General features: G+C 48.3%; 1 protein-coding gene across 1 annotated transcript in view; it reads left to right on the forward strand.

The window, feature by feature from the left end:
- FSTL1 (follistatin like 1) overlaps positions 1-12571 on the forward strand; it is a 34544-nt gene extending 21973 nt beyond the window's left edge. Inside the window, exons 3-11 of the mRNA XM_015874796.2 lie at positions 1531-1635; positions 2777-2906; positions 3290-3322; positions 4065-4195; positions 6390-6508; positions 7288-7400; positions 8538-8648; positions 10175-10272; positions 10534-12571. Of these exons, the coding sequence (XP_015730282.1) occupies positions 1531-1635; positions 2777-2906; positions 3290-3322; positions 4065-4195; positions 6390-6508; positions 7288-7400; positions 8538-8648; positions 10175-10272; positions 10534-10578 (885 nt within the window). The 3' untranslated portion in view covers positions 10579-12571. The remainder of the gene's footprint in view (positions 1-1530; positions 1636-2776; positions 2907-3289; positions 3323-4064; positions 4196-6389; positions 6509-7287; positions 7401-8537; positions 8649-10174; positions 10273-10533) is intronic.
- The last annotated feature ends 343 nt before the right edge of the window (positions 12572-12914 follow it).

Raw genomic sequence — 12914 nt, forward strand, 5'->3', positions numbered from 1 at the left:
TTGGACTGCTTGTTCATGGCCATCCTAATGCTGGGGATGCTTGCTTGTTTCCTTCTAATCTGTTCCGTTTATGCTGCTGCCAGATTTCCGCCCTGTCACACCAGAGTGTTAGAGAGCCAAGGGATGCCGCAGGAATTAGGTCAGGTTTGCTCGTTAGTCCCAAATGCGAGCAGTTGGGAGAAATGTGCTTCCAGAGCTAGAAGCACAAATGGCTTCAGGTGACAGACCCTGTGCTCTGTGTTCCCCTCAGTGTACATGGCACCTACTCTCCCAGCACCTCTGCAAAAGCTGTTTAGCCCAGAGCACGCTTGGGTAATGGGATGGAATGTGCAAACCAAGTTTTTTCTCAACACTTGGCTCTCATTGATTTCTGCAACACATCATGTTTCTCCCTGCAGCCCCACAACAGCAAGGAGAGAGGTCTTGGCAGTCAGGAGCTGTGGCTGCTGATAGCAGAAAAGCTTTTTGCTCCTGATGAAGTGCCCTCACTCTGTGCCCGCTCCTCTTGTCCTTTACCCTCACTGTCTGGGCTCTTACGGCTCCAGCAAGGGGAGCTTTATAGAAAGCCAGCATGGTGTGGTTGGAGAGAGAGATTCTGCTCCCTTTTCCATCATCTATTTGCAAAGGTATATGTTGGAGGTATGAAGATAACACAGTGAGCAGAGGTAAAGGATGATTCTCAGATGGGAAGGGGAAAAGTCTTTGTGTATTAGAGGGCAGATGTGGTCAAGCTGTCTCGTTGCTTATTTTACATTCCTCAGATTTCTGACTCTGATGCCAAACTGTTGTGGGAGGTAGATGGCAGCCCTGAACTGGACGCTTCTAGGTGGGATGAAATAAGAGTCACGAAAGAAATGAACGGCAAAGCATGGATTAAAATCCCAGTCTCCAAGTCAGAACCCCTGGAACCATCTTCTCCTTTAAGAGTCTAAGTAAGAAGAGACCTTAGACTGGTGAAAGGAAATGGTGTTATTTGACTAGTGCAGGCAAGATAATGGGCTGTGCAGATCTGTGTTGTTCTTTTGTGTCAGGGGCAATATCTGGTGCCCGATGGCAATTTCTTCCTTCTATTTGGTATCACACCTTTCTCCAGGGTCATGTTCACCTTCTTAAATGTCTCAAGCAAAGACATTTCTGCTGCCTGGCCACCATGGAGAAAATTGGAAAGCAGCAGTCCTTGCCTCGAAGGCATTACTCCTGCCTTTTGTGCTACCTGCTCTTTTGCTCATGTTCACTCCAGTTCTCCTAGGTGATTTTCCAGGAACGACCTTGAGGAAAGCCTTTATTGCTCAGAAACAGCTCTATTGCTGTTTCTGTTTTTATTCCTGTTTCTGCCCCTGCTTATTGTCTGAGCTGTCCATCTTCCAACCATCATGTCTGTCCTGCTCTGTCATCTGTGCCTTACCGGCTTGGCGCTGTGTGCTCCAGCATAGGAGCTATGTGTATTATATCTTACAGCTGCATTGAGGGCTGCTGCTGTTGGTTTGGGTGACTCGATGTATTCCTTGTCTCTTTTTTTATGCCTTGCAGGAAGAGCCAAGGAGCAAATCCAAAATCTGTGCCAATGTTTTCTGTGGAGCTGGGCGGGAATGTGCGGTGACGGAGAAGGGAGAGCCGACCTGCCTCTGCATTGAGGTATGGGGACAGAACAGCTCCTACACCTCCCAGCCCTTGGGCTGCACTTCAGTCACTGGGGGGGCATCACAAAGGCTGGTTTGGAGCAGCTGCAAATTCACAGCAGCTCTTCAAACAGCGGGGCCTTTCACTGCATGGTGTGAGGGAAGAGCCCTGCAGCGTGTACATTGTCTGGGACTTGCAGCTGTGCTGCTCCCACAGCCTTTAACAGGCATGGCAGACTTGGCTGGAGGTCTTTTGTTGGGAGAGCCTAGTGGGGTATTGATATCCAGCTGGCTGTGGAGGGCACTGAAGGAGAGTCAGCAAGCTCCAAGACAGCTTTCCCTCCCTGGAGGCTTGTTTGAGGAGGTTACAAGCACCCTACTAAAAAATCAGCTTTTGTAAAATGGACATAATTGTGGTGGAGTGCTGTGAGCATGAATAGTTTCCTCCAGCAGGGAGCTGGAGATGATTAGAAAAGCCTTGCCCAGCTGTGAAGACAGGGTCTCCCTGCTCTGCTCCATGCTTTCAAATGGCTCCTGCCTGGCTCCTGGGAATGCGCTCTCTGCTCCTCCCTCCCTCCCAGCCCATAGCTCAGACACAGCCAGCCTGAGCTATGGGAACAGAATTGGTCCCTTAGCAAGCAGGGAGACTGCTGTCAGGACAGGCTTGGCCAGGCAAAATGAGGCAGGAGAAAGAAGCTTGCACCTTGCTTGGTGGCACTGGTGAGCTCTCACTCTGCTGTAGGTTGAGCTGTCTGCTGCTGGCTGGCAACAAGGGCTAAATCCAGAGGCTGAAATGTGGAGCAAAGCCTGTAGAGAGCTGTAACAGAGCTGAGCAAGCAGAAGCACACACCTTGGGACGGACACATTCACTGCACATAGAGCTGCAGCTGTAGGACTGCATTCAGTGTTTACACCAAGTTTTGATTTTTTTTGCTGTGCTCTGCTTCTGAGATGCTCCTGCTGTGGTGTTGCTGACTGGGAATGGGATGCAGAGAAGCCTTTGAATCTACATGTACAGTCTTATCCATGTGGCTTTTCTTGGGGATGCAGTGGGAGGGTTTGAAAGGTTTTTGGGCTGGGCTGAACCTGGTATGTGCCTGCTCCTTATTGCTGCCTCTGAGGGGCAGTAAAAGCTCTCATCTCTGGCTTTCTCACAGAAATGCAAACCTCACAAGAGGCCTGTGTGTGGTAGCAATGGCAAGACGTACCTGAACCATTGTGAGCTGCACCGAGATGCCTGCCTCACTGGCTCCAAGATCCAAGTGGATTACGATGGCCACTGTAAAGGTAACCCTGTGTCAGGGAGCAGCAAGGATCAGCTACTCTAAAAGGTAGAGAGCTGAGGGCCCTGTATGATAACAAGGCAAGGCAACCTGTCAAACAAGTGCTCACCCATCACATTACGCCTTTGTCCAGCTGTATGCTGGGTATTTTGTGTAGAGGGATACGAATTGGTGAGGTCTCTCCCGAGCCTTCTCCATGCTGAGCAGTTGCAGCCTTCCTCCCCTCATACAGCAGTTGCTCCAGTCCCTTCATAATCTCTGTGGTCCTCGTGTTTCCAAGAGCTCCCATGTTCCTCTGCTCTTGCCCAAATGGCAGCCAGGATAGAAGGAAGTTCATATTTCTTCATGTTGAATCAGAAATGTCCTCTTCTATCTTTCCTTTAACAGAGAAGAAGTCTGAGAATCCAGCTGCAAGTCCAGGTAAGAAGCCATCTCCTTGTCTCTGGTTGAAATCTGTGTGTATTTGGGAAGAGAACTGGGAACTGTGTGTAAGTGGCACAAGCGCACAGAGATTCCCCCTTGTCTCTTCATTGACCTCTGGACAGGTGTGACAATGCAAATAAGCTGAATGATCTTTCAGTTTTGCTTCTAAATACCACGTTTGTAACTAGCATACAAAATGATACCTGTGACTAGAGAGCTTTGAGAAAAAGCACAACTTGACCCCTTGTGATTTACAGTGGACAAGCCAGGACTGTGAAGAAACAAAACCTCCTGAGATGTTAGGCCTTAAAATTCAGGTTTTGGGAAGAGCATAGGGGAAGGCTCACTCAGTCTGGTCTTCAGTGTTGGAGAAGAAGGGGGTTTTGGTACCTGAGGGCTCATAGCTGTGTGCTTGGAATTGAAAAACCCAGGGACACTGATCAGAGCTGGTCCCTCAGTCTGAGATGAGTCAGCTGGCCCTCGGCTCCCCTTACCTCAGGCATCAGGGACTGGAAGGCAGTTTGGCAGGAGTGTCGTTTTCGGGCCTTGCCACATGGTGTCACCCACAGCCCATCCACCGTTCAGCACGTGGCAGCCCTGCTTTGATCTGGCCATGGATCATCTCCAAGGGGCCTGCAGACTGCCATCAGGACTGTCTGCTTGGCTTTTATTTCTGGTAAGCTCTCTGTGGTCTCCCTGCCAACATTGTTCCTCTTATCCTTGCTTTCTCTCCCGACAGTTGTCTGTTACCAGTCGGACAGGGACGAGCTTCGTCACCGTGTCATCCAGTGGCTGGAAGCAGAAATTATCCCAGACGGCTGGTTTTCCAAGGGCAGCAACTACAGTGAAGTCCTGGACAAGTACTTCAAGGCAAGTGGAGCCGGCTGCTTCTTGACCTGTCACTGTAAGCAGCAGTGCTGCCATGAAAGAAGCTGCAGTATTGAGATGCTCCTGATGAGACAGGAGTCAGAGAGGCCTGCTGTGTCCTTCGGTGTGCTGTCTGCAGCAGCTACTGACAGAACCACTTGCATATGCCCTGGGGCATCTCTGTCTCCTGTTTGATGTGTCTCAAGAAAAAGATCGTGGATAGTCCCAGTATTCCATGGTAGGGGAGAAAAGAACTGGTCTTAGAAGGCAAAGGACTGACAGAAGAGGAAAGATAGATGAGCAATACAGATACAAGGAGCAGGGAGCTGTGGCAGAGCTACTGATCCTTTGTTCCTGACAGCCCCGAGGCCATGTTGAGGTGGAAACAGGGGGTGCTTGGTGGAATATGTGCCTGTGTGGAGCATGGCCCACTTGTGGCAGAGAGCTGGTGGTTTCCTGTTGCTCTGCAGGGAGATGGAACTGCCTGTGACCCCCCTGCAATAATGCTTCCCTGCCAACCTCACCCTATCCCCACCCCTTTTATAACCCATAGATCACACGCTTCTGCCATGCTCCTGCCGCATGTCCTGCTGCCTCCCTCCCCCTCACACCCGGCTCCTGATAAAGACTTCAAAGCATTCAAGATGGAGCTGGAGGAGCAGGTGGGGAAAGGGGGAGAGTGTTTAAATCATAAGCTGTTGACAGTAAGAGATTAATGGTGCCTGACAGGAGTTAACGCTGCAAGCAAATTTGCCATGGCAATGGCACCCCCTGGTGAGGTAGAGGAGCCAGTCCCCGCACTACGGAGAGCATCTCCACCTTTGTAGCCATTAATTCTACCTCTTCTGTGGAAACTCACTTGAAACCACTGCTTCAGGAACCCTGCGGGTGTCTGCCAGCACCCTGGCATGCCCTCACACACGTGCTGTCCCCAGCCTCTATCACAGGGGACCTGCTCAGGCCACAGGGTTTGTCTAAACACGAGCAGGCAGTAAACGCTGGAGGCTAGGAGGAGGGGAAAGTTTTCCCTTTTCTCCTTGACCAGAGGAGCTTGCAGATGTGGCGTGTAGCTCTCTCCCTTCTGGAAGCGTGCCTTGTGTGAGTCACTGGGATGTGGGTCAAACACTAGGCAGACCTTGAAGAACCCTGCATTAGAGATTAGACCAATATTGAGAAGCTGCTGTGTTTTAGCATGTCTCTTGGGGATCAGGTAAATGCATACTGTTCTCTTGAAAGCCAAGAAAACTAGCTTACCCCAGTTTGGGTCAAGAGAGCTGTGGCCACTTTCAAAAGAAATAGGGAGAAAGACTTCGACATCTCGTAGAAGCTGAAATGTATTAGCGAGGCATTTTTACACAGGCTACAGCACAGGCAGATATTTTCCTAGCCCTGCATACTTCTGAACCAGAGATAGCAGCAGGCAGCATTTGAGCATTCCTGGAAGCCTTGCTCAGGGAGGCACAGTGACCTGCCCTGAGTCACACGGCAGAGGCTGACCAGCATCTTGTGCAGCAATCTGCCTGCAGGATTCATTTTCCCTTCACTGCAATGCAGCTGTCTCTGAGGGGGCCCAGCAGTTCCTGCTGCGTGCCCTGCGCTCTGATATGACATCTCCAAATGGGGAGGCAGAATACAATTACTGCAGTGGGAGTACAGCCAGGACATTGGGGCTAAAAATCCTGCTTGTCAGTGCCAGGAGTCCTGTCGGGACCCTGTGAAGCTGGTGGCAAGGTGTTTAGCTGTTGCATTAAATTGTTCCTTCTTGGGGATCAGCAGAAAATTGCTTCCTGTGATTTTCCCTTTTGTCACTGTCACAGTCCATACACAGCTTTGGATTTACACATGTTGGAAAGCTGACACCTTCTTGAGCACAACTGGTCTGCTTTAAAGCAGGAGGTATATAAGAAAGCTGTGAGCTGGCTGGAACAAAGAGAAGGAATGGGGTTAGAGCCATAAATCAAGCAACAGGAGTGTAGCTTACCAGCGAGCAGGAAGCTAGAGCCAGGTCTCCCAGTTCTGATGCTAGTGTGGATATGTTGTTTTTCTCTAAGCCTCTGTTCTTTGTGAAAAACAGGGATGATACAACCTGCTTCATTAGTGCTTCAGAAATGCTAATTACCTGTGGAAAAGCAATAAGGAAGGGGTACATTGAGTTGGCAGATGAGACCCTCTCACGTCTTCTCATCTTTCCCTACAGAACTTTGATGATGGCGATTCTCGCCTGGACTCCACTGAATTCCTGAAGTTTGTGGAGCAGAACGAGACTGCTGTCAACATCACAACCTACGTGGACCAGGAGACCAACAAGCTGCTCAGGTGGGCAGTGGGCAGGATGCCAGAAGGAGAGGAACCAGATGTTGTACAAAGTGGGGGGATGAAAAAAACAGCCATGGAAAATAGCAGTTAGAAAAACAGAACCAGCAAACGTAACTGTGTGTGAAAGGGCTTCTCACTTAGACACGAATGCCACCAAAAGGAGCAGTCCCACCCTTAGCCTTCAGGTTGGGTCATACATTCCAACTCTCTTTTGCATTGTATCTAATAGTTTTGTAGCCAGGAGGTTAAGCTGGATGACAGAAAATTTGTCTTGTTTGTTTCCTAGTGATTTAGCTTTCCAGTGCACCATGCTTGCCTCTTACTCAATAGCTAGATCCAGTGCCAGGAAGATGGTGGGAGAACACAGCTCATGGGGAGCCTGTAATTAGAACTGGTGCAGCCATCACATGAAATCATAGCTTAAAAGGTTTCCCTTTTTCTGTGCCCCTGTGTGCAAGACGATGACTGCTTGTGGTTGAAGTGTGTTTGCATCTGTACTTGTGTGACAGCGTGTAGGTGTCAGCAGGGTGCTATTCCTGCTGCCTGATTTGTTCTGAATACCAACCCCTGCACACCTCAGCCTTCCTCCAGCCAGGAGAATGGCGTCTGTTTTTCTTCTGTTTACATCAGGGAGGTTTTCTTACAGAAGACATTTGTTCCTGGCATCTCAGAACCTTCCTAGTTGTTACTAGTTTAACTCATCTGTACTCTGAAGCCAGTAGAGGAAGGAATGACTTGGTACAGCCCTGTGCGGAACATGCCTCTGTGTTTCCTTTCAGGGGACTCTGTGTAGATGCCCTCATCGAGCTGTCAGATGAAAATAGTGACTGGAAGCTCAGCTTCAATGAATTTCTCAAGTGCCTCAGCCCATCCTTCAACCCGCCAGAGAAAAGTAGGAATTCCTCACTTGTATTGGGGAACTAGTGGGTTCCTGTTAAGGGAACATTCCCATTCCCAGAGTTAATGTTGATATGTGCCCTGCCTGCTATCTCACAGCACCCCTTGTTCTCCCATCCCTATGTTGTCAAACGTACTGCTGTTCTTGTTGCAGAGCTCCCAGAGCTCATGTGATTAAAAAGGTTTGTATTTTAGAAGCAGGGACGTAGGTCAAATGGATAAGGTATGCTTTGATCGTCAAGGCCTGTATTTAACAGCACAGATATAAATCATTTGAAGAGTTAATGTCTGGATAACTTACAAGAGTTGGACCAGAACAAAGTCCTGCTATGCTCTGCCTTTCACACAGAAACCCTCCCTGATGAGCGTCTCAAAGTTCGCTATCCTTCCAAATCCTGCTCAGTGTTACGTGGAAGCAGCTTAGCGTTCTGCTGACCAGGCATGCCAAGCCATTCATCTAATCATCTCCTCAGGGGGTGTTTTCACCTGCTGGTCCAAAGGTGCTGGATTTACATCCACTACAGTGACACCAACCCGTGCTTCCTAGGGGATATTTAGTAGGAAGCCAGAGATGACATTTCTGTCTCTGAGGGCATGGTTTTCACTGAACCACCACAATTAAGTGCTTTGAGGGTTATGGTTGTATGGTTTTATAACAGAGAAGAAATGTGAGCTAAAATGAGAAAGCTTTTCCTTTTTCCTTTCTTTCTCAGGGCTACAGCAAACACATACACCCCTTCCCCAGCTCCTCCCATGTTGGATTTGTTTCAGAGTAACCAAAACTTTCACTTTGGGTGTTCTCTTCTGTGTATAGCAGATCAGGACAGTTAAGTAAACCCAGTATCAAGATCTCATTTGGGACCGAGAACTTGACTTGTGTGCTTTTGAAGAAACAAAGCAAAGCGCATGACTTTCCCTAATAATTATTTTGGAGCTAATTTCACACACCAAATTCAACGTGAATATTTCTGTCCTAGTGGTCCACCTGAAACCTTTGGTGGACTGGTGGCCTCTTCCAAAGGCATAACCCCAACTTCTCTTTGAGAGTGAGATTGTACCTCTTCTCTCAAATTATCTCCTGAATCTGTAGGGTTACTGTTGTAACTATTGTCCCTGTTCTGTGCCTTTCTAGAGTGTGCCCTGGAAGACGAGACCTATGAGGATGGAGCAGAGACCCAGGTGGAGTGCAACCGCTGTGTCTGTGCCTGTGGAAACTGGGTGTGCACTGCAATGACGTGTGAAGGTCTGTATGCTCTCCAGAGTATTTGGTTTTGTGCAAAAGGAGTTTTATTTTCTAGTTTTTGAGGGGCTTGCTCATGTTCTTTATTACCTTCTCTGTTGGTGGGTTCTCGCTCCAAGATGGCCAGGCCCAAGTTGGTTCTGTTCTAGAGATCAGAAAGTGTGTAACTGAATTGGGAACAATGGTGCTGGGTTTTGTAGGTTGAGTTTAATATGAAAATTCAGCAATGGATATTCCAAAGCAGAGCTGCTTTGCATCCTGCTGGCTCAGGGCAAACACAAGCCAAATAGGTCCCTGTCTGTTACCTTACATGTGGGTGTGAGCTGGACACTTGTATTCTATATGTATTTATATTTATAGTATCTGTAAAACAGGAATCCTGCCCGAGGAGTACCTAAATGAGACTTAATCCACTGCTGGCAGCAAAGTGCTTTAGCTTCTTGCATTAAGAACTGTAAAGCAGAACAAAGGCGACATAGATGAAGGGAGGCAGTGTTCATAGTGAGGCAGGGTTGCTGGTCTATCTGTTCTTCCCCTGGAGGGCTGTTTTTAAAAATACACAGTAAAGTTCACCATCTCAGCACTGTGCTGCATTTTTCTGGCCTTCTTCGCCAGAAACCAGAGTTCAGCATGAGCTTTGTTTTCAGTGCTGAGCAGGAGCTGTCAGCAGCACCTTCGGATCTATAGCCAGCCAGAGTCCTGTAGCTTGGGCAGAGGGGGAGAGAGGGAAACAGCAACAGGTTTGTGTGTGCAGTGTTTCTTTCATGTCTGTCAGTCTGCAGTGCAAAGCTTTGGGATTCCCTCAGCTTGGACTTGGCTACTGCAGCAGGAATTCACCTCAGAAAAGATAACTGTTATACTTCATAGAGTTGCCTGTGGAGCTGTGAGTGGTTAAGCAATCAAATGAGAGACTCTTTTTGCTGCCTGCCCAGAAACAATCTTCAAAGCTGCAACCCAGTGTTGATGCCTACCTGACTCACTGCATCCATGGCTGAAGCACACAGTAGAACAGCAATTCTTCCACTTTCTGCCCGTGTCAGAGTAGTAGAAGGTCCAGAGGTTATTGTTAGACAGATAATTAAACCAAAGAATCAGATCAGATACACCAGCAAGATGCATCTCCACTAAGCAAAGTTACCTCTTCATTAGGCACCACTCTACTTGCATAGCACTGAGCTTCTTTCTATGTATTCCCTTCAAGAAGCCAAAATGTTTGAGTTTATTATAGGTGCTACTTTTTAAATAACAGGGGAGGAGAGCAGAGTGCAGCCTCTTTCTTATCACATTGTTATCATAGTGTAGGTCAATAGGGGGACAGTCTGGAAGCCCAGGTTCTGAAGTCCAAGGCAGCCACACACCTATTTTCTTTCAAAGACCTGGCCAGACCATGCAAAGCCTCATTAAGCTTGAGGTGTGCTATGGCCTGAGACATACTCCTGCCGGTCTGCTTCTTTCTGTTTTCTATGGTTCTGTCCATGAAATCTGCATCCCCCATTTGTGATAAAACTGAACTCCATTGCTATTTGCAGGGAAGAATGAGAAGATGACTGCTCACAGACAGCAACCTGGTCAAGACTTGACTGAGGAGGAGCTAGCTAGATATGTTCAGGAGCTGCAGAAACATCAGGTTAGTATAAGGCTGGGAAGATCAATCTGCTTACAGAAAGTCTCTCCTTGTTTGAGGTGCTCCCTCTGCTTCTGCCACTTGGAGGCTTCTGTTAGATGGAGGAGCTCGGTAAGAGAGATCTTAGTTGTCTGAGGGGAGAGATACAAGTGTGGGGCTTTGAGGAATGAAACTGTTGTCACTGCTCATGGTTGGACCGGAGATGTCAGGGCACTGCCAAACCGTGTTAGTGCAAAGCTTTACTTTTTTGCTTTCTTTCTATAGGAGACAGCTGAGAAGAACAAGAAGATGAACACCAAGGAGATGTAAGGGGCCTCCACATCGGAGGAGCCCAGGAGGATGGGCCCAACCTGCTGCTCTGTCCTCCAGTGCTGATCTCAGTATGCACAAGTGTCTGCTACAGTTGCCCAGTCACAGATATTTACATTGTATAGCGATGGGTTATTTGTTTTGTAATACACAGAGAATGGGGCCAGGAAAGGGGAGCAGAGCCCACCAGGTCAGGGAGCTTTGTTGCTGGGGCCTTGGAAGTCTTCAGGGAAACTACAGCAGCCCCTGGGACCCTTCCCCAGGGCAGCAGTGGTTTCTCCCAGGAGCTTATGGGGATTTCTTGTTCCCCTAGATCTGGGGAAAGGATGGAGGTCAGTGCTGGATATGAGGGAGTCTTCAATTCACAGCTGTCAGCACCAGCACAGGCCTGGCAGTTTTTCAGCCGAGCATGTGTGCTGCTGCAGGGCATAATGAGGCAAGGGCATTGCCTCGCTTACCTTCCTCTTTGGTTTGAGCTCCTCAAAGCTGATCAGCCTCATGTGACACCTGGAAGTCATGGTGCCATGCTGCTGGCAGGAGCCCAGCACATTCCTCCTTGCTTTCCACCAGTCTGTCCCCAGCAGCTCCTCCAGTACATTGTGGGCTACAAAACAACACAGTCCCTTTTGACCTCATCTCACTCTTACTCTCCTCGCCCCCTCCTTAAAGGTGCTATCATATTTTTTCTTATCACATTCACATGCCGACTCCCCCCCCCCCTTTTTTTTTTTTGTTTTTTCTTTGTTTTGTTTTGTTTTTTATTACTTTATTTCCTATGTTAGTAATACAGCGTTTGTATGTTTCGTAGCTCTAGGTCTTTCAAGAAAACCCAGCCTGTGGGTTTTTGTTATTGACAGTGCTGTAACGCCCCGTGCACAGTTTCTATCACACTGCATTCAGTCACCACAAGCAAATGACTTGTGAGCCCTACATTACAGGGTATTTCTTACTTGAGGATTGCAGCATCCCTCGGTGAACAAAGAGGCAGGGCTGGATGTAATGAGTTCTACTAGACACAGGTTGACACTGCAGCTCTCTCTGACTTTTGCTCCTAGCACTGATTGTGTGCTCAGAGTCTTGAATTGCCCAGAGGGACATGCTAGGTTGTCCAGAAACAGAGGGACGTGGCATCGCATTAGTAGGTTATCTACATAGAAAACTGTTCAGTCGAAGTTTGAGCTGTTAGCCATCATCCTGGGTTTTCCATCTCCCTCTGGGATAAGGCAGCAGCATTCATTTCTAATTGCAGATGTGTGTTCAGAGTCAGGGCTAGAACCCTTCTTGCTGACACAATTTTTAGCGTCTCTGATCAGACCTTTTTTTTAATACCCTTTGCGGGTCATTTCCAAGTATCTTGTTTCTCAGAGCATTGGTTCTAGTTAAAAATGAAAAGCTGTTTTGTTGACAGTGACCTCTCTAGCCTCATGCACCAGCTGATTTTCTCCTGCAGTTGTCCAGTGTATTTCCTATACTTACACCTAAGCATCCTCTGTCCACATTCCCTTCATGTCCCTGCTGTGCATCCCAAGCAGTGGCACGTCTCTGAATCAAGAGGACTGCTGTGATTTCTGTCTTCCTGTTTCTGAACAACAAATTGTTGCCAGGTGTCTTGCAGTCCATAGTGCTTACTCAAGTGAAAGTCAGCCTGCATCAGCAGAAGCATGTTCTGCTTGAAAGAAGATCAGCAGAGCTCGAGTCTCCACCTTCCCTTGTCGTCACGATACTTCCCTTGAAGAAGAAGACTGAGCTGGTGCCTTGCAAGCATAGGAAAAGACATTAGACATCTCCTAGCGCCTCCCCTAGTTAGAGGCAAAGCAGCATCATGTGTTGGTTCTGGAGTCACGGGAACATAGTTAATAAATGTTTTGCTTCATTCTGCCCCAACTCTGAAGGGTAGTTGGTGCCTCCCAGCTCTCTTCCTTGCAGCTTGGATCATTGAAGTGCCTTAAAAAAAACCCACAACAGCTTGCCTTAAAGGCTTTCCCTGGATGGGAAGAACATCTTATTGTCCAGGCAGGAAGATTTCCAACTGGGAGAAGCAAAGCATGGTGCAGGAAGGAGAGACTTAGCCATGTAGAAGGGCTTCTGTAGGCTTCATTCTCCAGTCCTCTTCCTGCGGATGCTGCAGTGTGTGAGGATGGCTGCTGGGGTAGGCTGGGGAGTTGGATGTTAGCACTCAAGATTCACAGAGCTTGCACTTGGGCTGAGGCCAGGGGTTGGGCTGCTCTAACAAGCCATGTACCATATCCTAGGTCAGCATGGTATAGGGGTGCAGTGAATGTGCCCCTATGGAAAGAGCTGCTACCCCACAGCAGGCAGGAGGCTCACTGTCAACT

The sequence above is a fragment of the Coturnix japonica genome, chromosome 1 (assembly GCF_001577835.2).
Source record: "Coturnix japonica isolate 7356 chromosome 1, Coturnix japonica 2.1, whole genome shotgun sequence".
In the NCBI taxonomy this organism is placed as follows: domain Eukaryota; kingdom Metazoa; phylum Chordata; class Aves; order Galliformes; family Phasianidae; genus Coturnix; species Coturnix japonica.